Source organism: Scomber japonicus, chromosome 17 (assembly GCF_027409825.1).
Source record: "Scomber japonicus isolate fScoJap1 chromosome 17, fScoJap1.pri, whole genome shotgun sequence".
Taxonomy (NCBI): Eukaryota; Metazoa; Chordata; class Actinopteri; order Scombriformes; family Scombridae; genus Scomber; species Scomber japonicus.
Window position 1 is genome coordinate 18,868,609 of NC_070594.1, and position 25,047 is coordinate 18,893,655.

The 25,047-nt window shown below is 42.2% G+C and overlaps 1 protein-coding gene across 3 annotated transcripts in view; it reads right to left on the reverse strand.

Moving 5' to 3' along the window:
• The window catches only part of syne1a (spectrin repeat containing, nuclear envelope 1a), a 116,616-nt gene that overhangs the window by 36,894 nt on the left and 54,675 nt on the right, over window positions 1-25,047 (reverse strand). For 2 of the 3 annotated variants that reach the window (XM_053336444.1, XM_053336445.1), the window contains exons 68-93: window positions 23,984-24,154; window positions 19,561-19,887; window positions 19,038-19,190; window positions 18,575-18,742; window positions 17,879-18,055; window positions 16,511-16,657; window positions 16,099-16,224; window positions 15,816-15,992; window positions 15,399-15,664; window positions 15,014-15,170; window positions 14,440-14,838; window positions 12,612-14,216; window positions 11,578-11,915; window positions 11,296-11,440; window positions 10,863-11,081; window positions 9,597-9,886; window positions 9,038-9,203; window positions 8,738-8,893; window positions 8,246-8,398; window positions 7,618-7,800; window positions 7,291-7,428; window positions 6,799-6,984; window positions 5,986-6,108; window positions 5,182-5,364; window positions 4,173-4,316; window positions 1,785-2,015 (exon numbers count right to left, since the gene is read on the reverse strand). In XM_053336444.1, the coding sequence (XP_053192419.1) occupies window positions 1,785-2,015; window positions 4,173-4,316; window positions 5,182-5,364; window positions 5,986-6,108; window positions 6,799-6,984; window positions 7,291-7,428; window positions 7,618-7,800; window positions 8,246-8,398; window positions 8,738-8,893; window positions 9,038-9,203; window positions 9,597-9,886; window positions 10,863-11,081; window positions 11,296-11,440; window positions 11,578-11,915; window positions 12,612-14,216; window positions 14,440-14,838; window positions 15,014-15,170; window positions 15,399-15,664; window positions 15,816-15,992; window positions 16,099-16,224; window positions 16,511-16,657; window positions 17,879-18,055; window positions 18,575-18,742; window positions 19,038-19,190; window positions 19,561-19,887; window positions 23,984-24,154 (6,528 nt within the window). Of the gene's footprint in view, window positions 1-1,784; window positions 2,016-4,172; window positions 4,317-5,181; window positions 5,365-5,985; window positions 6,109-6,798; window positions 6,985-7,290; window positions 7,429-7,617; window positions 7,801-8,245; window positions 8,399-8,737; window positions 8,894-9,037; window positions 9,204-9,596; window positions 9,887-10,862; window positions 11,082-11,295; window positions 11,441-11,555; window positions 11,916-12,611; window positions 14,217-14,439; window positions 14,839-15,013; window positions 15,171-15,398; window positions 15,665-15,815; window positions 15,993-16,098; window positions 16,225-16,510; window positions 16,658-17,878; window positions 18,056-18,574; window positions 18,743-19,037; window positions 19,191-19,560; window positions 19,888-23,983; window positions 24,155-25,047 lie in introns of all 3 variants that reach the window. The other variant, XM_053336446.1, reaches the window with a different exon arrangement.

The following is a 25,047-nucleotide window of genomic DNA, read 5'->3' on the forward strand; positions in this document are numbered from 1 at the left end:
TTAGATCATATTACTGCTGTTGACATCAAACACTGCAACGCTTTTGCCACTGCACAGCATTAAAGACACATAATTCACTGTAGTGTTGCTCTGTGCTAGCAAACAGACCCACTGTGGATTCCACTGCCAGTGAATGAGCCACTATGAATTTTACAGGATACATCAGGGGAAAGGAATGACCAGCACCAGGAAGTTGAAAATCACACACACACATACAGATTGGTCAAACCACACACATACTCTTTACTCTTATGTAAAGTTGCAGTTTCAGAACCACAGACACATTTCCCTTGTAAGTGGCACCCGGATGTTATCCAAATTACATGCAGACTATACGCTTCAATGTTTTCTTATACATTTTAGCTCCTTAAGAGCTAAAAAAAGGACAGCTCAGTAGCATTCATAAGCACAACTGAAAGTGACAGAGGTACTTTCAAGGTGAAAAACACTTCACTGTATGGGCTGTAAGAAGGAGAACGGAAATCCCCCAGAAGATAAACGAAACGCATAACGAAAGCATAGCATAGCTAACAGAGAGTGGGAAAAAGAGTACAGCAGCAGCAGCAGCAGCAGCAGCTGTCTAAGAAGCAGCACAGTTGTCTGTGTGCTTGCATGCTTCAGTAGAGAGGCAGAGCTGAAATGTGAGCCAAACCCTACTGGGCTGCTTTCTGGCAGTTAATGGAGAACTTGGCTGCCTGACTCGGGACCTTGTTATATTTGGAGGACTTTTTCGCGGGTTTTATGATGCAATGCAACGCAATGAAGAGCATCAGCTCACCGGCATGCGTGCGAAACTCAGTGGTTCGATAGTGAGATCAGTCAGAAACTGAGCAGCACTCACAATGGTAACTATGTTAAACAATATCAAATCAAGGCTATCAGCAGTCCAAGTAAGCTATTTACAGCTACATACAGAGACTTATCATGCTCACACACAAACACACACATGCAGTAATATCCTGTTTCCTGGCCTGTTGAGACCAAACACACCACACATAGTAACAGGGCAAGGAAGCGAAGAAATCTGAATCACAGAGAAAGCCACAGCCACATAGAGAAAGAGAGGGAAGTAAGGGTGCTGAGGGTGACATACTGTAGTAACAGGCAGACAAATTTAGTCTAATACGAAGCAAATTGAAGTGACACAGCACAGAATCAGTGTAGCAATGCACACAAGATCACAGCCAGAATAGAAACACTTAAGATGTAATAAAGCTCCAGTTATATCTGTGTAATACAAAAATCATACACAGATTGAAAGAGGAACATAGAAACTGGAGAGTAATATAGAAAAAGTCCACTCGGAACCTGGAGACCTTTGCATTTAACAGTCAGCAACCACTGAACAGACGAACATAAGGCCCTGCAGCCCAGTTTAGCTATAGTTTAATTTCAGGGACCCACATTATGAAGGACTTTTTTATAATTGGTAGCTTGGCATTTAATTGTACATGAAGAGTATAACTGTGTGCACTGGGGAAATAAGAGAGGTGAAGTTAAAGCTGAAATTAAAAATGACATTTCAGACCTTCTCTAAACTGTGGTAATTTAATTATAGAGAAATGGTCTGTCTGTACCCTCTACCCTCTATGCCAAAGGGACCCCTGATGGTCCCCATACTACACTTTGAGAACCAGTGGCATGGACAGAAAAGTAAAACAAAATAGAGGCTGTGGTCAAACACACACAAAAACAATGGTCACACAGACATACAGCCATGTAGTGTGTGCATGTGTGATACACTGTATGATTGTGTGTATCCTTAAAAAGGCTTTGCCACTCACCATGACGACAGAGGGGTGTGCTGGAAGTTGCTTGTTAGTGGCGGCGGTGGCAGTTACCACAGCACTAGGTAGCTCCTCATCACTCAGCTCATCCATTCCGTCTGAAAGGCCGTCCACCTCACTGACTGTCAGCAGCATGGTGGCGTGTTTAGCCTTCACTGTCAGCATCTTACACTTGGAATGGAGCGAGGCGATCTGCTCCTGGTAGCCACGGATCTTCTGGGCCAGCTCCTGTCAAAACATCCCCCCAACAGAAAACACCACCACCCCCAGGGTCAGGAGAGTGTGGTTTAGTCCACAATGGAAGATCAATAGTTCCTGGTTCACTAGGTTTCTGAAAAAGGGGATAGCTGAGTTGGTTCAGCGTTGAATGTGGTGCCGGTATGTGAGGAATAAGTGGAGCGGACGCATTCTCTTCTCTCCCCCGGTCTCTCGCTTTTGGCTTCACAGTGTGTAAGCGTAGAAAGAGAATAGCACTGCCTCTCTCTCTCTCTCTATTTTTTTCTCTGTCTCTCTCTCTCTCTTCTATATCTCTGAGCCAATCAGAGCTGCAAAGAGGCGGGTGACTAAGAGCAGCGGTGAAGCCAAAAGACAGGATGTTTGGTTGAGAGAGAGACCCTCGCAGAAATAGTTCAAAATCCCTCAGACACTCCCTCTCTTACACATACACAAATGGCAAGGAAAAACAGGAAGTGATCTCACTGCTTGCATCGCCCCCCCCCTTCCTTTTTGTGCCTGCCACATCCCTCTTCGACCAATACTCAGGACAGACTCTTTCCAACAAAAGAGAGCCGTATGGAGAGAGGGAGTGTTTAGAAAAGAAGAATGACAGAGATGGTGTCAAATTACAGCAATGGTATGAGCCGGCAGGCTGGGTCCAGCTCCTCCTTCCCTCCTCCTCCTCCTCCTCCTCCGTCTACTCCCTCTGTCCCGCAGATGGTCAATGCACTAATAATCAGGTCATGTGACTAACTGGGCCAGTGGAGTTGCAGCTATCTGCTCAGCTTTATAGCCCAAACTCAGACATAAACACACACCACGCCACTTACTGCAGTGACAGAGGGACAGTATCTACAATCACCCAGGTAAATGAGTTACTGTTGAAGTATTCAAAGTAGATAATATCTGCAACAGCCATGCGGAGAAGATCAGAATGTAATAAAAATGTTTTGCCCTTGGTGAGATTTGATCTGTTTTCCTGCAGGTCTTTGCCTCAGCACCCCCTCCCCCTCCCCTTCTCAATTTCTCTCACAGCATGTGAGATCAAACACACTTACTCAGCAAGGTAAAACTGCGACTGGAAGCACAGGGCTGAAGTAATGCAGATGAATCTAAGCATCTAGACTGCATCTAACAGGAATCTGTGCAGAATATATTTACATGCACTATCAGATGAAAGAGCAATGTGTGTGTGTGAGTTGGGCACATTAACACAATATTTTGCTGTATAGCAGCAGAGTTAGAAAATGGTTTAATTGTTATATTACTGAAGCTTAATCATAGGTTTGCCTACAACTACTACTACTACGATATACAGTATATTCCTGGTGGCATAACGTCTCTTTTATTCTGTTTGGCACTGTTACAGATTACAGGAAGTACATAATGACTCATGTTCTGTCTGTCTCCGCTCTTTGATGTTGAAGAAGTTGACCTAATCTGAAAAGACATACACATGTCATACGTATCTTTATATATATCTTTCCTTGTCACGTGTCTCAAAGGGCACTCTGTTTGAGACAAGTGACAACTAGTAATGGTTCTCTAAAACATGAACATGAACATTGTCATGCAGTTATGTTTGTTTTGTGGTGCTTATCTATAAGACAGACAATAAAGTTTGTCAGGTCCTTGTTGCTTTGTTGTTAATTCACAGGCCATTATGTCCTGAAAGGTTGTGTGTTAGGTGAATAAAAACAAATCCTTAAATGCACTTTATAACCAATAATGTCGTTTTGGTCCAGGGTTCAGTTTCCATTGAAATAAACCTTCATGCTGCAATATAAAATTATATTTTAGACACTTAAGTACTGGAAGCTTTGTGGTGATAGTTTGGGAAAGGCCCTTTCCTGTTTCAACATGACAAAGCCAGATCCAGGAGAGAAGTTTACTGCCCTGCTCTTCACTTTACTAAAGTTATGGTGGTTGAATGGGAACAAATTCCTGTAGCCAGGTTCTGAAGTGTTGTGAAAAGTCATCTCAGAAGCGTGGGCTGTCACAGCAGCATAATGCTCATTTTGGATATTCAACAATGTATGTAATGTTCAGGAGTCCAAATATGTGTATAATATTTAATAATACAAATAATAATTTATATTATAATGATATTAAATATAATTTATATATATGTAAGAGGGAAAGTGACAGAAAGTGTGTGTCCTCTGTCACCTCATGGTGGTGTATCTGAGCCTGAAGTTCCTGTATGTTGCTGGTGGAGACAGGCCGGTCCTGAATGATGCGGTGGGCTTCTTCTATTAATCTCTGGAGGTTCTTCACTTCCTGTTCATACTGCTCATACTGCACCACAGCCTCCTGGCAAAGAAGACACATAACATGGAAAGGGTGAAGTTGCAACTTTGTAAAAACATAATCAAATGTGATTTATATTATTGATCCCAGTAGGGGGATGATCTTTACCCTTGCTTTCCCACTACAGCAGGATCAAAGGGTCAGTATCATCTACAAAACAGCACCACGTGGAGCTGATAGGGATTCAGTAGACATACATACTTCATACTTTCATACATGAAAGGTTCTCTGAGAGAGACTTGTGACTTCTGTGTAAATTACATTTCAATGATAACATTCAGTTAACATTTAGAATATCACAATTATAGTAATCTACCTCAAATATAACTCTGAGCTAGATCACAGTGAGCATTAATGATTTGGATGTTTGTCCTCTAAACAATCTCAGAGTGTTTCTTCCTCTCAAGACTAATCTTCACTACAATGAGCTTAAAAGCAGAATCAGCCCAGAACCAAAGGATTGAAGGATCATACTGGTCCGATGGGGGCTAAAAGCAAACAAACACATTCCTGAGAAAGCCTGTTGGGACACTTCACGAGAATTCAGAGTATCTACTCCAGCAGGTGACAAAATAGGACAACATAACTGTTTTACAGGGCAACAATTGACTCTGTAGCCTTTATACATTAGAGACGGCTGCCTACTACTTACTACGGAGGGTTTTCAGGTCTACAGTGTTTACAGCAACTTCACAGATAATCTAGCAATTCGGGGGAAAATTAGTAATGTAAAATAATGTAATAAAAAAAGTTATTATCTTACTTTTATTGAGTGTTAATGTAATTCCACAGCATTATAGCTTTCTTTGACTTAATATGTTAATTATAGTTAATAAACAGAAGTTGCAATAAGAGGACTGCCCTTTACCTGCAGGATGTTGCACTGCTGGATGGTTGTATGCTGCAGTTGGCTGGCTTCTTGCTGCAAGGTCTGAGCTGTGCGGCAGATAGGCAGACTGGCCACTACCTCCTCTGGTAGCCGGAGGGCGCTCTGACACTGCTGTACTGCCGCCACCTGCTGCTTGAACCCTTCCATTTCCACCAACAGACGCTTGTGGAAGAATAAAGGGGAATTAAGCTTTAAATTATTTATAGATGTTATACTAAAATTGTAGGCATGCAATGTGAATTTGTGTGTGTTCCTACTGTCTCTGAATTTCCAACACCATCTCAATTCAAATATATAAATACTAATAATAATAATATTGATTTGTATAGCACCTTTCAAGGGACTCAAGGATGCTTTACACATAGTACTGTACTGACTACTGTGATGACTACTCCTGTTTTGCTCTGCCTGTTTGCATGCCCTTTTCTCATTCTCCTTTCAACCAAGCAGAGTGGAAGTCATCAGCTAGAATTGATTCACCTGGGCCACCCTTTAAAAGGTTGCCTGCTTAGTCTGTCTCTTTCTCTCTCCCATCATTGACATCCCTTCTTTGTTTGTTTCATTTGTTTGATTAATTTTAGCACTCACACATTTTCCCTCATCGATGTAATCCCAAACACTATTGATTTAACATGTACAGTTTTGGTTTTGTTATGTAAATAAGTTATTGTAACAAATTATTGGTTGTTTTTTAAAATTAAAACATATGTGTTCTCCCTCCTTTGTCTGAACTCTGAGCCAATTCATGACACCACAAATGAAGCAGTTAATATGTGTCTTCACCTGTCTCTGTGTGAGCTGCTCTCTGAGGCTGAGCCTGTTGAGATCAGGGGAGGCAAGCGTGACCTGGATCTGGTCTACTGCAGCATGGAGGCTCTTCACCTCTGCCTCCAGATGCAACATGTCCTGAGGAGAGACACAGATACAAAAAATCAAAGGAAAGCATGAGTGAAGATAGGTGCAACTGATATGTATTGAAAACATATAATGTTGTATCTTTGGACACCATCATTGTTGATTTGGACTTGTTTGCAGTAACAGACTGGTCTGCAGAGGGGTTTTTGTTCTCTGAATTCAATCATTTCAAATTATTTTTAGTCTGAGCAATGAAATGTAAGGGTCAAATCTCTTTAAAAACAGAACCCTTTATTTGTAAGACCTAACTGGCCCAAATGTGTTTCATGTGAAAGGAATTTGAAATTTCAAGTCACAGCAAATAAAGCACAGGAGAAACTGTAAACAGATTTCAAACACACAGCGTTATTAGCAACAAATAGCTACAGACTGTCATCTGGGTACCAGCTGTATAGCAGTCAGATTAGCGTGACAGATTACTGCAGCACAAGAGTCAGCATAGAAAGCGTGTTTGATAATGATGGTGTAATACTTGGTGGTGACCATAGGAGGGCACTGTTGGATTGGGTCTCTGATGTATTTGACTGGATGTGCACCTCATGTTATGCACCAATATGTCTGGATTTATGAGATAACATGTTCTGCAGTTCTTAATGAAGACAAATTGATCACAGTATTTTAGAGATGAAGTGTTATTGATGTCTGATTCTTGTAATACTCGTCTCAAATATCGATGTTTACCTTGGCGGCATCCTGCAGACCCTGGAGGCGAGTCTTGGCAGTTTGCTGCAGCTCCTCTGTGCATCTACTGAGGTGTTTCACCTGCTGGCTCCACCCCTGTGTCTGCAACACCTCCCCCAGCTGCCCCTCCCTCTCCCCCATGGCCTCCAAGTCACCATGGAGACCCCGGCACTCCCGCAGCAACGCCTGTCACCATAGGAACATAAATTACATGTCAAAGAGAAAAGCCTTTTGTGTTTGTGCAATTATACTAATTAAAGCCGGCCAACATACTGTACAGTGTGACATGTTACTAGATATCAAACGTGTGTGATTCACACAAAAGTGCTCTAATTAGCTGCAAATTTGTGGCATGTCCTCAGTAAGTTTATGCAGGAAACAGTATTTATTTTCAAAACATCAAAACCCTTTTTTTACAGAAGAAAACAGCATTTTTTAGGCATGATTAAACTATTCACACTCCCTGCTGTGTGACTCACTGTAAAGACTCACCTGGTGAGCTCGAATTTGCTCCTGCAGCTGGGATGCAGAGCTCCAGATGATATTACCAGAGACCAGAGCCTCTGCCTTTTCTGTCCAGCCCAAAATGAATGCTCTCATGCCTTGATATTCCTCCACCTGTTTCTCTGCCTGCTCACAATAAAAACATACACTTGTTTGTAAGGAAAATTGAATGTCAAACATTCTCAAACTAAATAGTCTAATACTGACCCAAAATTGTAATGTCAAAATATAAAGCTTTGTTCTTCATTCATGGAAGCAGTAACAGAAACTTTGCCTTAGTCTTAAGGGATGTCTACACTTGAATTGATAGCTCACCTTCTTTAGTCTGTTGGCTCTATCTTGGACCTGCTGTGTGGTATGGTGCTGCACTTCGGTTAGTTTGGCCACAGCATCGCCCAGCTGCTTGCACAACAGAGGGTTCTGCTCACCAAACTCTTGCACTGCTACTCCTAACTCAGCCAGAGAGCGACCACAGCATTCACACTCTTCACAAAGACTCTGGAGAGGAGGAGAGAAGAGAAAAGAAAAAGGAGGGAAAAGAAATAGGTGAAATCAGGTGAAAGTAAAAGAACATGGAGACTTTTAGTGAGGGTTAAAATTGAAACTTTAACATTTATAAACATTATATCCCTGGTGATGATCTTTATCTGATTTAAATAAAAAGGTTATCTCACTAAAGATACTCCAGGGTTTGTGAGTCTACAGATGGTCAAAAGGAGCAAGGGAAGAAAAACGTCAGGGCAACTAGGGGGACAACAGGAGGGAAGGGGCTCAGAGTCCCATCTGGAATACTCCTCACAAAAGTGGGTCACTGTTGAAGGCAGAATTCAGTTCATGCCATTCCAACTCTCACACACTCATTAACCTCAACATCTGCAAAATGAATAGCCGATTTAACAGGGGTTAATTGCTTGTTAATTAGTCAATCTGTCTGGTTGATTACTTTGGTCTCTTCTTTGGCCTCCTCTAGGTCGACACCCTTGTTTTCCAATTTCAGAGCAATGGTCTTCAGCTTCGCCTCAATGTCCTGGAGTCTGAAGCTGAAGTCCTCTTTCACATCTCTTGTCTGTTGCACTTCCCTTTCCCTCGCCTGGACCTGAAGCAGAATGCAGAACCACATAGATTTCACAGTACTGTCAAATACCAACAGCTGTTTAACAAAACTAACTGGTGGTGGAAAGGATGGAACTGGTTATGCAGTAGTGAAGTACGTTTACCAGACACCATACAGTACAGCAGGACTCATACAAGTGAGTGCAAGCTTTACACTGGAGCACATACACCAAAGTGCATTTACATACCAGGATATAGTTTAATCACAGTTTAAGTGTTTATGCTTAGTATTTCATTACAAACCTACTGAAAACCCACATGACAGACATAATTAGTTAATGAAACTACATTTAATATGTTAACTGCAGTCAAGAGAGGTCACCTGGTCTTCAGCGGAGCCCAGAGCCAGAGCCACCTCAGCCAGCTGCATGCTGAGTTCAGAGGGCAGACCAGCCTGGAGGTCCTGGTACTTGGACTGCTGCAGCTCTGTCATGCGCTCCACACTCTGACGTCTACTGATGACCTCGCCATGTGCGGTCTGCAAATCAAACAACATCATGTGACGGACTGCAGATCAGAGTGTCTGTTGTGTGGCATGAAAGCTGATCTTTCCCCATACAAGCCTTATCACCTTATTGATGATTTGTGGATTTGTGCTAATATATGTATAGGCCTACAGTACCTCTAGTTCTTGCAGCAGTGAATCCAGGTCGGCAGTGGGACTCAGCAGTAAACCACGGGTGTCTTGGATCCAGCCTTTGACCAAGCCCAGCTCCTTCTCAACCTCTTCTCTCTCCCTCAACTCCTGTTGTACCTGTGACCTGCTCGTCCTCACCTGCAACACAAGGCTAAAAAAGACACAGAGTCAGTGAGGAAATTACATCAATATTTTGATCTAAATAGATTATTCATTTATTTTCTGGTCTGTGTTTTTACAAGATGATACCTAACTTGCATTAAATTAAAGCACATGCTTTCTGAAACACATTTTGTCGAAGTTGATTATAAATATTGGACTGGTAGAGTCAAAAGAGTAAGCGTAAAACAACTTCAATATGCAATATTTGTTCTACAAGATATTATACTGTATTTCCAAAAGGTAATACTTTCTTATATACAATCAGTGCCCTTGCAGTGAAGTTAAGTACAGTTTTGCTGTTCTGAAACGATTAATATATTTGGTTAACTCATATAGAAGTAATGTGTTTAATCATAAATGTTCTAAGTGTTGATTCGCTCACCTGTCATATTGCTCCTGCATGCTTTTGATCTCTTGTAGGCACGGTGTCTCCTTGTGTCCATTCTCTGTCTTTCTCTCCATCGCCTCCTCTTCTTCTTCCTCCTCTCCTCTGAGGCTACGTGAGTGTTGCCCCAGCAGGGCCAGGATCGATTGCTCCCTCTCCACCTCCAGGTTGAAGGAATCATGATACTCCAGCAGGTTCTGCAGCGCTGCTCTGGTGGCTGCCTTCTCCACTGTGCTGTCTGGGACACGACTGTGGAGGTCTTTGGACACAGAGCGCACCTTCTCCATCTGAGGGCCAGAGAAGTTTATGTACAAAGAGTCAGGTGCAGGTGATGCAGCAGACTATGGTAGTTTACTAATAATACTAGAGAAAGTGTACGGTTACTCAAATATCTGTCCTAACTGAGTAGGCAAGTCTCTACAGTCAATTGAAAGGGCTCATTTTAATAATATGCTAATGAAGGGTGTGTAACCCAGAGATGTGCCATGTTGTGTTCAAAGACCGTTTGTTTTTGATGAACCAAGAGATGATTAGAGAGATTTCATGAATTCTATTACGATGAAAGTCTAACAGTCACTATTCAGCTTGAACTAGTGAATCAGTCTTTTTTAAAATAACATGTAACAGACCTATTTTACATTTGTTTCACTAGTATACAAAGGCCTTTCAACAGTACAGTTATCCTCTGTGAGAGTCAAAAGCAGAAACCAGTGCAGAGAATGACATCATGTCCAGTTGAACAAAGGAGCCATAGAAAACCAGTGGACAACAGGAATGTGCCACATATGAGGAAGTGACCACTGCTTCCAGTTTGACCTCATTTCCCTTTCAAGAACGGTGCTTTGTGGGAATTCTTGGGAACTGACAGTGTCTCACTTGAAATAGGTCGAAAGGCGGGAAAACACTGCATGACACAGTGTTTTGGCAAGAGGAAACAACTGGCCTGAAGCCTGGAGTTACATCACAGCCCACCAACTGGTATTCAGTTGTTGCTGTGTTTGACCTAAATCTGTAGAGGCAAGAACAGTTTCATGGAGTTGAATGTTTGTCGGCTGCAAGTGTCATGTGAGTATAAATAGCTTCGGAGGAATGACTGTGGGCACGTTTTACTCTCTTCATGTACATTAATGTAGCACACTCACCACACTTGCAGGCACTTGAGCTTGCAGAACGCCCACACATAAACACACATAGACACACATACACACACACACAAAGAGGAAATCATGTAAACCATCATTACAATACAGTATGTTCTCTGACCTTCTCTGTGAAGTTCCTCCACTCCCTCGCAGTGTCATCCAGTGCCCTCTCCTGGGCTCCTGCCACACTGCGGAGCCTGGTCCACCGTTGCCATAGTGACGACACAGAGTGGCTGGTAACGGCTTTGCTGGACTCAGAGATGATCTGCTCTAACTCTGTTGCTTTCTCTTTCAAAGCATTTAGAGGCAACTCTAGCAGGTCGATGTGTGCCTCTAGAGACTGCAGCCAAAAGACAATAACAGACACACAGATGTCATTCCATGCATATATTCTCCTGAAATGTTTACACCACAAACTCGAATTAAAACTCCATAGACAGACAGGCAAACAATGAAAAATACATAAATGCTCCAGTGTTCAAATATTGGCAGAATCCTTTAAAGATAAACATTCAATACAGTGTGTCAGTTATGAGTGTGAGGGAGTTTCCCACCTTGTATCTCTGACATTTCTCCTCTGCCTGCTGGATGCTGACAGCTTTAGCTGTGGAGAACATGGTCATCTTGCTCTCTACATCATTCATCTGTTCAACCACTGTCTCCTTCTCATGTTGGAAGGAGGTCCATAAAAACTCACACCTTAGAAATTTAAACAAATTATAGACCATTGTAAAGAGGAATTTAAAATAAGGATATGTATGATGTATGATCATTTATTAGTTGGCTCCACACATACAAACATAGAATAATGGACATTTGAACATATTAACACATACCTCTGTTGCACTTCTCTGTAAGCCTCCAGTTGCTGTTTGACCTCTGTCTTTTGCAGTTGCATTGCCTCCACTTTTTCTCTAAGTTTGCTCATCTCTCCTGTGTCCACAGAATTCACCAGCAGAGGCTCCCAAGTCCTCAGTTCCTCTAAACCAGCTGTGAAGTTCTTTTCCTGGGCTGACATTTCTTCCAGGTCCCAGATACAATCTGTCTGCTTCTCAAGCTCCACCCCCAGGCTGGCCCTCTGGAGGAAATCTGCAGCACAGTCCAGGCTTTTCTGCATGGACTGCAGAGATAAGTGGTGCCTCTGGACCAGGGAAAGTACTTGATCCACAGCCAACTAGACCACGCAGAAGGTGAATTAATTAACTCCAGTTTTCACTTCTCTCTACAAGAATTTCTCTACATAAATGCAGGTAGAAGTGCATGCCTAAATCAATACAACAAGCACACCCCTGTCAGCAAAAAAACATTAAAACTACTCCTGCTGAATCTGCTGATGTGTAAAAAAACTTCCTTGAACTGTAATATTTAATAGTGTTTGTCATCTTTTCTAATCTTATTTTGGTATTCAATGCTTTTCAATCATCTTCTCCCCTAAATGTCAAAGATTAAGATTCTCCTCAGTGGGGAAAGAGAGTTCTATTCCCTCTTTTCATCTTTAAAATCTGACTGATTAAAAAAGGCACTGCTATGACACTATAACTTATACTTACACTTTGAATAGTTATAAATGAATGATCATTTCATGCCATTTCTGAAGCAGTCTTTTTAATGTTTCATCTTCTCTAAGCCTGTTAATATTAATAGTATGGGAAACAGGAGATGGAAAATAATAGCTTCAACCCATGAATGATGGATCATATTCCTAATAAACTGAGGATCTGAATTTGGCCGTGTTACTAATTTCCTTTTTGTTTTAATCAAATTTGTATCAATTAGATGTAAAGCAACAGCACAGTACAGGTGTATCAGGAAGGAACGAATAAGCACAAAATGTCTTCAGTTTAATTTTTGAAGAAAATAAACACATTACCTGTTTTTTGCTCATTTCTTGTTGAACTTCAGCTCCCAGCTTCGCCAGCTCATGCAGTCTTTCTTCTACGTGGGCTGGGATTGTTTCTTTTCTACTACAAAATCTTTGTGTTTCTCTACTACACAAGGCATCTGTTACCCTCAATCTACTTTTCACTTCCTCCTCCATGATTTTTAGTTTCCGTACTTCCTTATATACCCTGTCAACTTTGACCTCTGGAAGGGTCAAGGGCTTCTTCAATGTGCCCTTAATAGTCCTCAGCCATTCCAACATTTTTTCAGTCTCTCTTGTGATATCTTCATTCTTGGTGACACTCTTTTCACTTTCTTCAACAAAACATTTGACATCATACTGTAGGGATTGCAATGATTCTAGTTGCAGTATAATCTCCTGAAAGGCAGTAGGATCAAACCTCAGACCGAGGCCTTTAATCTGTTGATTACATTCTTCAGCCTCTGAATTAACACAATCCAGACTTTCAAGCAGCAAATAAAGACTTGTTATTTTATCCACAGTACCTAGTTCTGTGTCAGACTTAAGTCTAACCAGTTTTTCTTTCACAGATTGTAATTCTCGGTCCAACTTTGCTAATACTCTGCTGTGCTCAACAAGTGTTTTCAATGAATCATCTAAGTGTTTAATTTTCTGATCATTTCTCCTTTTCAGTGTGTTGCAGAGACAGACCAGCTGCTGTGTCTCCTCAGCTCTGTACGTCTGGCCCATACTAAGAAACCCCTCATTTTTGCCATGAAGTTCTCTCACAGCAGGGCTAATATGGAATAAACTTTCATTTATATTTCTGTATTCATTGATTAGACGAGCAACTTCCTCCTCACTTATACTGATAGTCTGCTTCTCCAGATTGTCAAACTGCTCCTGTAGCTCCTCCAGTGCATTACGAGTAATATCAAAAAAAGTGCTAAACTCTTTTCTCTCCAAGATTATTTGTTGGACTCTGTCTTTTTTCTCTTTGGCTAGAGCTAGGATGCTGTTGTACTGTTGAGGCAGGGCATTAAGCCTCTCGTCTAAGTAGCAATGGTCAATCTCATTCAGAGTCGGGAGGATCTCCTGGCCTATTCTTTGGACAATAAGAAGGAGGTTCTCGTACTCTGATGCTTGCTCTAAGACATTCTGAAAGTTAGACAGTTGTGTTTGCAACTCAGAGCTGTCATCAATGTTGCTTAGATTGATTTCAGGAAAGGTGATGGCATCCGCTCTTCTCAACCAGTGGCAAGTCTTGTCCAAGTCTACCTGAAAGTACTTCCTGGAGGTCAAGGCTTTCTCTAAGTCTGCAAAACGCTGGGTGGTCCTCTGGAGGGCAGTTTCAAAGACTGCCTGTAACTCCTCAAGTCTCGCCAGGGTTTCTGCTCTCTCTTTGTCAGAGGCATCTCTTTCCACCTCTCGCCCTTGTATCCAGAGAGACGCCAGCTCCCTCTGGTAAGCTCGTAAACCGCTCTGGACCCCCCGACATGCAGCAGCCTGTTTTGCCAGGTCTTCAGGGAGAAGCGCTATGTGGTCATCTATCAAAGCTTTCCTCTCCTGTTGTTGTACCCAAGACAATGCTCGTCCAAGTCCTTGAAGGAACTGTGTCCTCTCTGTGAAGGCCTACAGAAAGATAGTTAATTATATATATACATATATCTCGATACAAATTTTAAGCAGTTAAAGAGAAGAGTAACATATTAGTAAAAATGTTCAGTTATTTTCAATTTGTTTGTCGGACCACCTGGTTTCATTTTTTCACCAGGCTGACTGAATATAAGACAGTTAGTGCCCATAGGACATAATTAGTTTTACTCGAATCCAATACAAAATTCCAGCTGTTTACCTTGCTGAGGTACTTTCTCCTTTGGGCAACCCGAGCCCCCAGAGCGTCCACCTCAGTCTGGGCGTGTTCAACATGCTCCTGCAGGCATCTCTTCTCACTCAGCCCCAGCCTGGAAGCCACAGCTTGTGCCTCGCTCACTGCCTGACCCAGCAGCTGCTGACGTGCCTCCAGCTCCACACACACACTCAGGTGGTCGAACAGGAAACTCTGTGCCAGATCAGGGGGTGGGCTAGTTTTTAATGCAGAAGTAAGTGCCGGCCGTTGCTCCTCCACCCACTCCCGGGCATCCCTCAGCTGGTTTTCCACCCGTGCCAGATCCTCTAGTGTCTGTGCCGAGTCCTGGATCTTCTGTTGAATCAGAGTTTCAAGTTGGGCCCAGCGCTGCTCCAGGTGACCCACCTAGTAATAAGAAAAATACTTAATAAACCCATAGAGTAATTTTGTAATAGAGTTTCCAAAATCTGACCAAATATTTTCACATTATTTACATTTACATTCAATCGTTTTTTTATTTTTCTTTTGTATTGCAAGACAGACGCAGACAGACATTGTCGCATTCATTTACTTCTCTCACCTGCTGCTTGACGAGCTCCTTGTCTAGAAGGCTAAGTCGAGTTAGGATTGCCTGTCTCTGGTCCCTGAGTTCTTCTAGAGTTGCTCTCTGCTCCACCAGGTCACTGGACAGTTTCTTCAGAGCCTCTAGATGCTCACTTGTACTTTCTGTGTCTGCCCTGGGTACACACATGCATGGGTTGAGAAAATTAGGAATGTACAGTATTATGTATTAAGAAGAGAGAATAATGCTTATAACAGCACAGGAAGTGTGTTTATACACTATAAACACTGTATATTTAGTCTTGTTAATATACAGGATACAGCCTACATCCACACTGAAATTAATGTATAGTATGTTTTAAAAAATCTCAATGAAAAAAGTGAAACACAGTAAAGCTTGTCACCTGGCAAGGTAGTCCCATTCCCTAGATACTTGGTGGAAAAGTTCCTCCACAGCGACTACACTCTCCTGGTACTCCCCACTCCGTTGCATATCCTCCCCTCGCTGGGCCTCCAACTCTTCTGCTCGCTGGCTCAGTTCCGTCCAATTCCTCCTTAGTCTCCTTATCTCCTCCAGGCTCGGAGAGTCCTGTCCACCTGTGAGCCTACCAATGGCCTCATTCAAATGGGTTACGTCAGACTGCCTTTCCCTAATCATCTGGAGGAACACCTACAGGAAAGATAGCAGACATTTACAGGCACATTGAACTTTCAGTTTAGTTTTCTTAGACAAATTGCTTTTGCAACAATACAGTGTTTCTGTAAAATAAAAATTTAAAATAATAATGATTCATCATCAGCATACAAAACTAAGCACAGACCTGTGCCTTGTCCAGCTGGTTCTGTGCAATCTTGGGCTCTAACTCTGCAGGTCTCCTAATGAGGTTCTGAAGTTGCTGATCTGTTTCTCTCAGTTGGACCTCCAGATCTGCCTTCTGCTCCTCAATGTCCCTCCAACTGTCTGCTACCTCCTCACAAAGCAGCATACGCTCCTCAGTCTAGGCATGGAGAGACAATGGGAACTGTATCAACATCAAATACTTACAAGCAAACATAACAACAAAAAAGTCTGTTTCATATCAACGCTTCTTGCAGCCAACAGACCTGGAGTTTGACCTGCTGGATAGCTCCTGCGGTCTCCCTGACTCTAGGCACCGTCAGGTCACAGGATGAACACACAAGCTGGAGGTAGGTGCTGGCCTGTTCCTGACGAGCCCGCTCCTGCTTCACCTGCCAAAAATAATTAATGGTCCTATGATCTGCTCATGACAAGCTGCAAATATACATGTACTTTGCCAACATTTCTGTCGTCCATACAAAAACTTGCAATCATGAGAATCGTCCATAACACTGCTATATGACAACCATATATATAAATCTATTAACTCAGAGATCTGGTCATTAATTCAGAGGGGGAATAATATGTTTAAAAGAAATTAAGACAAATCTGTTATGATGTCCATTGAGTCCTTGCAAAAATACCAAACACTTTGTTAAGCAGTAGTGGCTTACTGACCTGTTGTAGTGCCTCCTCAAGGCTGAGAGGAGGATGTGTGGGAGGTGTTGGTTCCTCTGGGACAGAGGTCAACCAGTTCTGGCACTGCTGCAGTGTGTCTTGTAGACTCACATGTCTCTGTAACTCGTGGTCCAGACTTTGATATACCTACAAGTCACATGAAGAGAAATGAAAGTGCTATTTGGCTGACTTGTGACCATCCTAATTCGAAATATTAAATGTTTAAGAAAATTAACCCAAAAACAGCATCATGTGATTTACTGCTCTGAAACTTCTACAGACTAATTTAAGAAAGAAACTGAAACAAAGACAACCTGTCATCTAACAACAGAAGTATAAATAAGCAATTACACAAATGTGAAGTGAAAGAGTCAGTAAATGGTGCAGTAGGTAGAGAGCACAACACTAGTCTGCTTTACGTTGAAGTCAGTAAAGCATGGCCAAACACAAAGACACATTAAATGATACAGCCCTGACAAGTAGGCAGTTATGCAGTGTTGTATTTGACAGGTGTTGAATGTGGAGGCGTCTATGCCCCACAGGGGAGAGCGAAATAGTGAGGTCTGATTGACAGTGTTAATATGAGAGCCCGAAAGAGAGAAGGAAGGGGGGCACGTATTGGCAAACTGCCCTATGTATTTGGCAAAGGCTAGAAGGTTGGCATGGTGGCAAGTGGCAGGCAGGATATTAGAGCTGTGTTGTGCTGGGACACAGTTGGCAGCCACCGTAACACTGGAGGTGCAGTTGTAGAGACGCCAGCAGCGTATTGGTAAAGTGTGGCTGGATCACACAATGCCAGATTGGATGTGCGAGTGCTGGTGGAGGTGGTTTCTTTGGGAGGTGAGCTATGATGACAGAGTAGAGGTTGCCAAAATGACAGAGTGGTGCTGGATTAGAGGGCTCGCCAGATCTACTGAATAGTGGCGTGTGACCATTTTTTGGCCCAGGCATGAAAAAGTGGAGCTGACAGGGGATATGCGGAGATTAATATGGGGAGATTGAGTTAGTGATTTTGGCTGGTGGGGTCCGTCTGAGTATGGCTGCTGTTGAGCTCCACTTTGGCAGCCTAAATTGGTCATGCCCTCTACACTGGCAGTGAAGGACTGTCTTGGGAGACGGTTTAAGTGTCAGAACGGGTTAGGATTAAGTGGATGTCTTAGCTGTTGGAATATTAACAGCATTGATATGTTGACTGTGTGTTACTGTGCATGTATGTGTGGTCATATGCACAGCATTGGATGCATGTGCAAATGTTCTTACATTATACATGTGCAAAAACCATTTCACTGCTTTAAAAGACAGGACACATCTTTCTCTGCTTCCCATTCCTCCCTCCCTCTTCTTCTCCTCCTCCTCCTCCCCACTCACTCTCTGTGCTGTGCTACAGATGGCAGAGTAGCTGTCTCTGGTGCCTTGCTGGTGAGCCTGGACCTGCTGTCTCAGCCTGCTCTGTACACGTTCACCGCAGCCTTGTACCAGGTGGTCTCCTTGCACCTTCAGGCCTGCCAAGCGATCCTCAAAGCCCGCTATTTCCTCCATGATGGCCTGTGGGGGACAAAGTGACTAAGTAGGATCATGCTAGGGAAAGTCTCTAGAATTTGCATATTACAGGATGAGTCTGTCCACTGGTCAATGACACAGGAGGTCAGAACACCACACAGTGTGGTTTCTCAGAGTATTAAACATGCTTGAATGGATGAAATATCAAATTTAAAGATCTAGGACTTGAGCCTGGACCTTTTGAGTTTCTAAATACAATATCTACTATAGATCTGGGCTGACACTACAAAGAGAACATTTTAACATTAAATTGTAATGTTTTCCACAGTAAAATTGATATACCATTAATTCATATGGTATTATTTTTATCAAAATGTGACCTTCCCACTGACAGTTCAGAAAGAAAAAAAAACAATTAGGAATTGTCAAAATATTTAGACTTATGGGTATGGATGCCCAAGGGCACTCTTCCCCATCAAGGCTAATCACTTGAGGTGTATCATATGCAGCAAAGTGTATTATATGCAACAACAACAACACAAATCAAGTAATGTGATTGGTCACCTTGTGCCTGGCGAGCTGCTGAGTGGCTGCTTCCAGGCTTCTGCTCACAGTGGGGTCAGGAGTCACCATCCTGCTGGACATCTGGAGCAGCCAGCGCTCCACTTCTTGGAGCTCATTGTGGTACGCTACCTGTTCCTTCACTTGGCCATCCAGATTCTCCACATGAGCCTGGACCGCATACAAATTATACTGATTACAATCAGCTTATGCAACAAGCCATTATGGCGACACCTTCCTGCCCTTTCTCTTTGTCTGACTTACTTTAGTTTAAAAATCCTTTTTAAACTTCTATTGCCAGCATTCGAGTAATATATAATCAATAGGTGAGGTAAAATTATTAAGTGATGACATCCTTTTTTAAAAAAAAAAAATGAATCTGTTAAATCTCTAGATAGCATCGATAGAGCATTTCTATTTTCTTCTTTGTACATAATAAATAAATCATCTTAGCACAAGTTCTCACCATGGCTGTATTACACAGTTCAGTGTAGTCCTTTTGCAGTCTGCTCATTTTGTCTCTGATGGAGGGGTAATGGACAGAGGCCAGCAGGGCATCTCCTTTCTCCACCACTGACCTGATAGATCCATCATGGGACTGTACCATTTGCAACAGAGCCTGAAGCACAAAGGACACAGAGAATGACAATATGTAGTATTGGTAGTATCCTCTATCATATAAGTAATACCAACTTTATTACATGTGAGAATCATAAATGGAATTACTAATGTCATATTTTTTGCATGTCTTATTATGCATATGAAAAACAAATTTCAGAAAGTAGTCCAGAGTTATGTAAAACATATTCAGTTTTGGAGTTAATGGGCAAAGATGTGCAAGGTCATTTTTGTCATTTAGCTAACAAAATTCAGATTTAGCCATTTGGATACACAAAAGAGAAAAATCACTGAGGGCAGCATTAATTAAATTACCTTTCCGGCTTTATACTTTCATTTAAATGCAGTAAAAGACAAAGTTGCTGCTTTACCTTGTACTTGGCTAGCTGTGCTCTCCGTTGGTACAGCTCAGCCTTGGGCTCCACCGGGGTGCCAAGCAAAGCCCTGGTCTCCACCAGCCACTGGGCCTGAGCCTTATAGCGGTCCTGAAACTCCTTAGCTAGCAGTAATGCCCGCTCCAGGAAGCTGCGCTCTTGCCTCAACCCACCAGCAAGCTCCTCCAGCTGGGCAAGACGAGCCTCCACTTCCCCTCCTAAACTCTCTGCTCCAGCCTCGTCCAGGAAGCCTGCTGCCTGCTCTGCCCGCTCCCTCAGGGATTTCAGGAAACTGTGACCATGTTGGAGATCAGACTGGAGAGTCTGGGTGAAAGTTAGAGCAGAAACTTTAGGTTAAAGAGGTAACGTGGGTTCCATGATAATAAATGAGGTATCTCACTATTTTTTGTAACAGCAATGATAGCTTTTTCTAGATCTGTGTTGATTTCCCTTGAGCATGGGAAAAAGCAATTCCTGTGAATCGGAGTGGGGGCAATGGGAAACTGAAGCCTGTATCCTCTGTCTATTGTCCTGAGCACCCAAGCTAATGCCCTACACATTCACCAACTGTCTTTCTTTCTCTTTCCTTGCAGAAAGATGTGCTGTCACAGTAGCCCCTAACAGTGGAAGTGCTGGCCTGGTGAGTCACAGTTTGAGTGAAAGCCCAGCAAAGAGTGGGAATGACCTGAGTCTTTCTTGGAAGACAAAGCTACAGGTTTCTCCCTCTCTCTTCTCCTCACACTTTGTTTGTGTCAGTAGTGCCAAACAGCCAACTCAATTTCATTGTACAACTGTACGTGTGACAAATAAAGTACCACTAACAAGTGTGCTATCAGCCAGTACGTTAAGCTTTGACATTGCCATTGTGAGAGAGTCATTACAAAATGTGAACCAAAGCAGAAATTAGTATGCAGGATGTTAGTGTGGAGACAAGTAGGTCTAGCTAATGCTAGTGAGGTGGCTAGCTCAGCTAAAGGGCTTTGTGTTAATGTTTGGCGACAGTAAAGCTACAGTAAGCTGTATGGGAGCAGTAACAGTAGTGTATAGAACTTATCTTTGAAAACCCAGATCTCTGTGTGGAAGATATTGGGATTCAGTACATGACAAAGAAAAATGAGTGCCTGGCGATTGAGTGGTTAGCTCAATCTGTGGACAGTTAAACCAACAGTCCTGTCCTGTTACCTATGGTTTCATGAGATTTAGGTTTCTGAGTGTAAAGTGAGGTGTTTGAATAAGCTGATGATGCTGCACCATCCCTTTTGCAGAGAGAGTCATAACGACTGCCAGCCAAAGCCAACATTACTGGCGTACTGCTGTTGGGCTTCTGAGGACTACGCAGAGGGGTGTATCCTATAGTACGATACCAAGCTGATGTTTGAAAGAGAACACACACAAGCCATTACTTTATTCTGAATGACCTTCAACTGGGGCATTTTATCATTTCTGAGTTAAAGTAAGAGACAGTAAATGACTCTTTCTCTGTAGCGGTTTACCTTAATTGTAGCACATATGCTCAGAGATGAGGCAATACTACTATCATAGTTTTCTTTGAGGTCAACATTCCATATCGCAGTATCACTGATTCTTTGTCCTTCACCTCCATTGCTACCCCATTCACTCAAACCTGCCTGGCAGAGTATTTGAATGGCTTTGAACTCATCAGGTAGGCTGACACCTGCATGGTTAGATGTGGAGAAGACTGGGAGGTCATGGTGAGGAGAAACCATAGTGAATAATATGAAAGGAGGACCCAATTATAAGGACCCTTAGCAGGCAGCAGTAGCCGCAGGGGTTTCCAGGGCAACCACAACACACCACATACACACACAGGCCTTCACTCGATGGGACGCCATCTAGCTTTCATCATCAGTCTATTATTGTTTGAGTAGAGGGTAGCTTCACACTGCAACAACCCCAAATCTCCAGCTATTGCTGTTGATAATATAATAAAACAAGACCAGTGTTTGTCTGCACACGTTTCCTGCTTAATGTGAAGCTCCAGGCATGTCCATCATTCCAATAACACAGTCTCTGTTCCTGACCTTATGACTTTAATAGGAGACATTCAGTGTATCCCAGTATCGCACAATTTTGTTTATTAACATGTGAGTTTAAACATGAAAACCTGTGGTAATTGCTATTTGTAATAGATTTGGTTATGTTTCAATCAGCATCACATATTTTTGCCAAGAACAAAATCTGGTGGACTTAAAAGACTGGAAATTACTTTTAATTTGGTCTCTCAACCTGCTTTAAGATTAAATTAGCAATTGATAGAAGACTTGAAACCAGCTCAGTCTCATGTTACTGAATACTACTAATGTTTTGATACAGTAGTAGAAAGTACCATCTGGTGAACAATACATATGAGGTCCTGTGCACAGTGTGCCCTTAATGCTGTAAACTGTCTTGTACCATGTCAGCACTAATAATTAGTGATGCTGTTTCTTATTCTACATCAGTTCTCAGGTTCCATTGTCTACTGTAATACATCTACTGTGACAACCATTTTCATCCATTACATTATCTACTTACAGAGGTCAGACATCATCAAGATGATCCCGTGAGCAGTTTATTGGCTGTAGTGCCATTGTCTCTGTGTTTTATTGCATTCTGTACTGGTGGAAGTCTTGTTTAAATGGTGGAGAGCCATAACTGTTTCATGACTTCAAGTAAATTAAGGCTTACTTCATAGAAAACAATCTGTTCACCTTTCCAGTCCGTTTTTTGTTCTAGTGACATTTATAATGCCACAAGTATCACTTATGGGGAAAAATGCCCTTGAACATCAATGACATGCCAGTAAATTAAAAAGTAGGGCGTGTGTGGGTGCATTTAATAAGGTGGGGAAACCTTTTCTTTTTGCATTTTTTTTTGCATGTTACTCTGTTTACAGTCTTGCTTAGATTGTCAAACAGTAATCATGGGTGATTTGTGGGAGCAAAAGATTGGAAGATGAAAGTCTCTGAATAAAAATATGGTTTGAAATAGAAATACAAGGTTACAAATTATGGTACTATATAAGACAAGTAAAAATGTGGGATGTGTGGATTTTTATTATGTTACATAAAACAAAACTGAACAATACAGATTTCTTACCATGCCAAATTGCTACATTTTCAGCACATTTCAAGCTGTTGGGACTGCTGCACCACTGCTGTATGACCACACTTATAGTTACATCTCAGTATCAAACAAAGTCCAAATCCAAGTAATGGTCCTTGACATAGCTATTGACTACTAGTCTTTGAGTCAATGCATAATCATCCCAGCTCACTGAACAGCCCACTGCAGGAGAATGAGTAAGTGGTGGAGCACTTGTGTGTCATCTGCAGTGCTGGAAGGACACATGTGGTGACAGCATGTCTTCAGTCCCTATGCAGAGACAGAGCATCGATCCCAGACAGGGATTACAGCAAAGCCCACACCAGATGACATATTGTGAATGTCTGTGTGTCTATAAATGTGTTTTTGGATGTGTGTGTGAGGGAGACATAGATAAATGATATAGTGATACTTACAGTAAGTGAAAAAAGGATTCATGGGTTTAAGAGTTCACAGAAGCTTGTTAGTTGATACTTTGGATGGGTTTTGTCATATGAAACGAGTGGTGGAGGAGAGAAATGTGTGCGTGTGCGTATGTGTGTGCGTGTGATGTGAAGCGGTAAGGGCACTGCATCAATTACAGTGTCTGTGCCAGCAGGCTCCTGACATCGGCGCTTCTTCATCCTCTGCCTCACAGTGGGGGGTCTCTCTATGCTACTATGCTTGCTCTAAAGCGTTATCCGCTTTGTCTTCATAAAGAGCCAATCGATACTCACATACTCATCCAAGACCCCACACACTTGATATGAATTATGTCAAGCAAACGATAGTGGTGATTTTCCTTTTATTGCAGTCTGTGCATGTTTCAGCGGGGCTATTTCCCACCAACGTCCGTTGGACAATAAGAGCACAAAGGGAAACTGCTACTATTATGCCACAGTTAAGTATGCTGTGAAGTTCTCTTAGTCTAGAGAGCTAACCAAATATTATAGGTACACTGACTGCTTTACAGGCTCTACAGATAGCACTTGCATATTTTACTCACCAAGCATACTGAAGCTGCCAAAGAAATCTGTACTCTTGGTACCGTATGTTGCTTGGCAGAAAACAACATTGCAAAAGGACATTTTGCTGGCTTGGATATTGGACTCTGATTAGTTTGTGCTCAAAAAGTCTTGCTAACTCATCAGTTTGCCATGGTAATACCCAATGTCTGCTGAGGTACTGCAACCTTGTCAGTGAAGCGTATTAAGCGCTGCATTGCACCTTTTATCAAATTGCCTCTAAAAAAATGGAGATTCAGAGCTTTGGCTGTTAAAGTTCAACCATTCTACACATGTAAATACAGTAGAAACTAGAATTAATAGATCAATACCTCTAACTTCTTCATCTTTTTGTCCATGGCAAAGCGGTCCAGAGATTCAGAACTGTCAGTTAACGCTGTGAAGCTTTTCTGAGTTGAAATGAGCCAGTCGGTGAAGGACATGCAAAGGCTTTCAGCCTCTTCTATACTCTTCAGCTCCTCCTGAAGCTGCTTGATGGTGTCCTGAAAAATGATTGAATCAAAGGTCAGAAGTAAATTTCAACAAATATTGGATATTCAAGGATGATGTCAATACAGTACAAACATTTATTGCACAATCTAATTAAGTAATAAATTCAATATTTGGTACTCTACCATTCACAAATAATATTTATTGTATGAACATAAAAGTTAATACATTTACTGCAACAAACACTGGCCTTTTAGTTTCTGAGGTGAGAATTGTTGGTAGGACTCTTTAAAGTTTGAACATATCGGGGGAATATTCAGGAAACAGTTCATATCTCTTCTTTTAAAGTGTGTGATGTGCTCCAGCAGTTGTAGGTCACCAAGGACCAAAAACTCACTGATCAGCCATCAAAACAGAAAATATCTGTTTCCCCCCTCCTCTTTCATCTGCTGAATGTCAATAGCTTCACTCCGCGGTGAAGAGGGGCTTTACGTTTTTGATGCATTATCCACTTGACTGAGATTTTGAGTCAATAACACCATGAGGATGGAGAGGGTTTCTTGCAGGTTTGACACATTATTCACTCAACTTGCAAATCCTGCGGTGAGAAGCTCCAATTAGCTGATAGTGCTGAGTGCACACCTTTTCTGACTAGACAGAGGTAGCGGCTTCCCACCTCAAGCCGATATGGCCCCCTACTTCACAGAGCATAATTACAGGCATCCATGTTCTGAGAGGGATGTTATGTGCCTGTGTACACGTGTGTGGGTATGACTGTAAGTATATTCACACTTGAGTCAATTTTGAGAGGGGAAGGAAAGGGTGTGTGTACAACACAGACAGAGAAACAAAATGCGGGAGTGAGGGGACACACTCTCACACGCACACTCAGATGTGTTACTGAGGGTGTAAAAATCAATGCAGTGCGGGCAAAGCTTTTCCACTC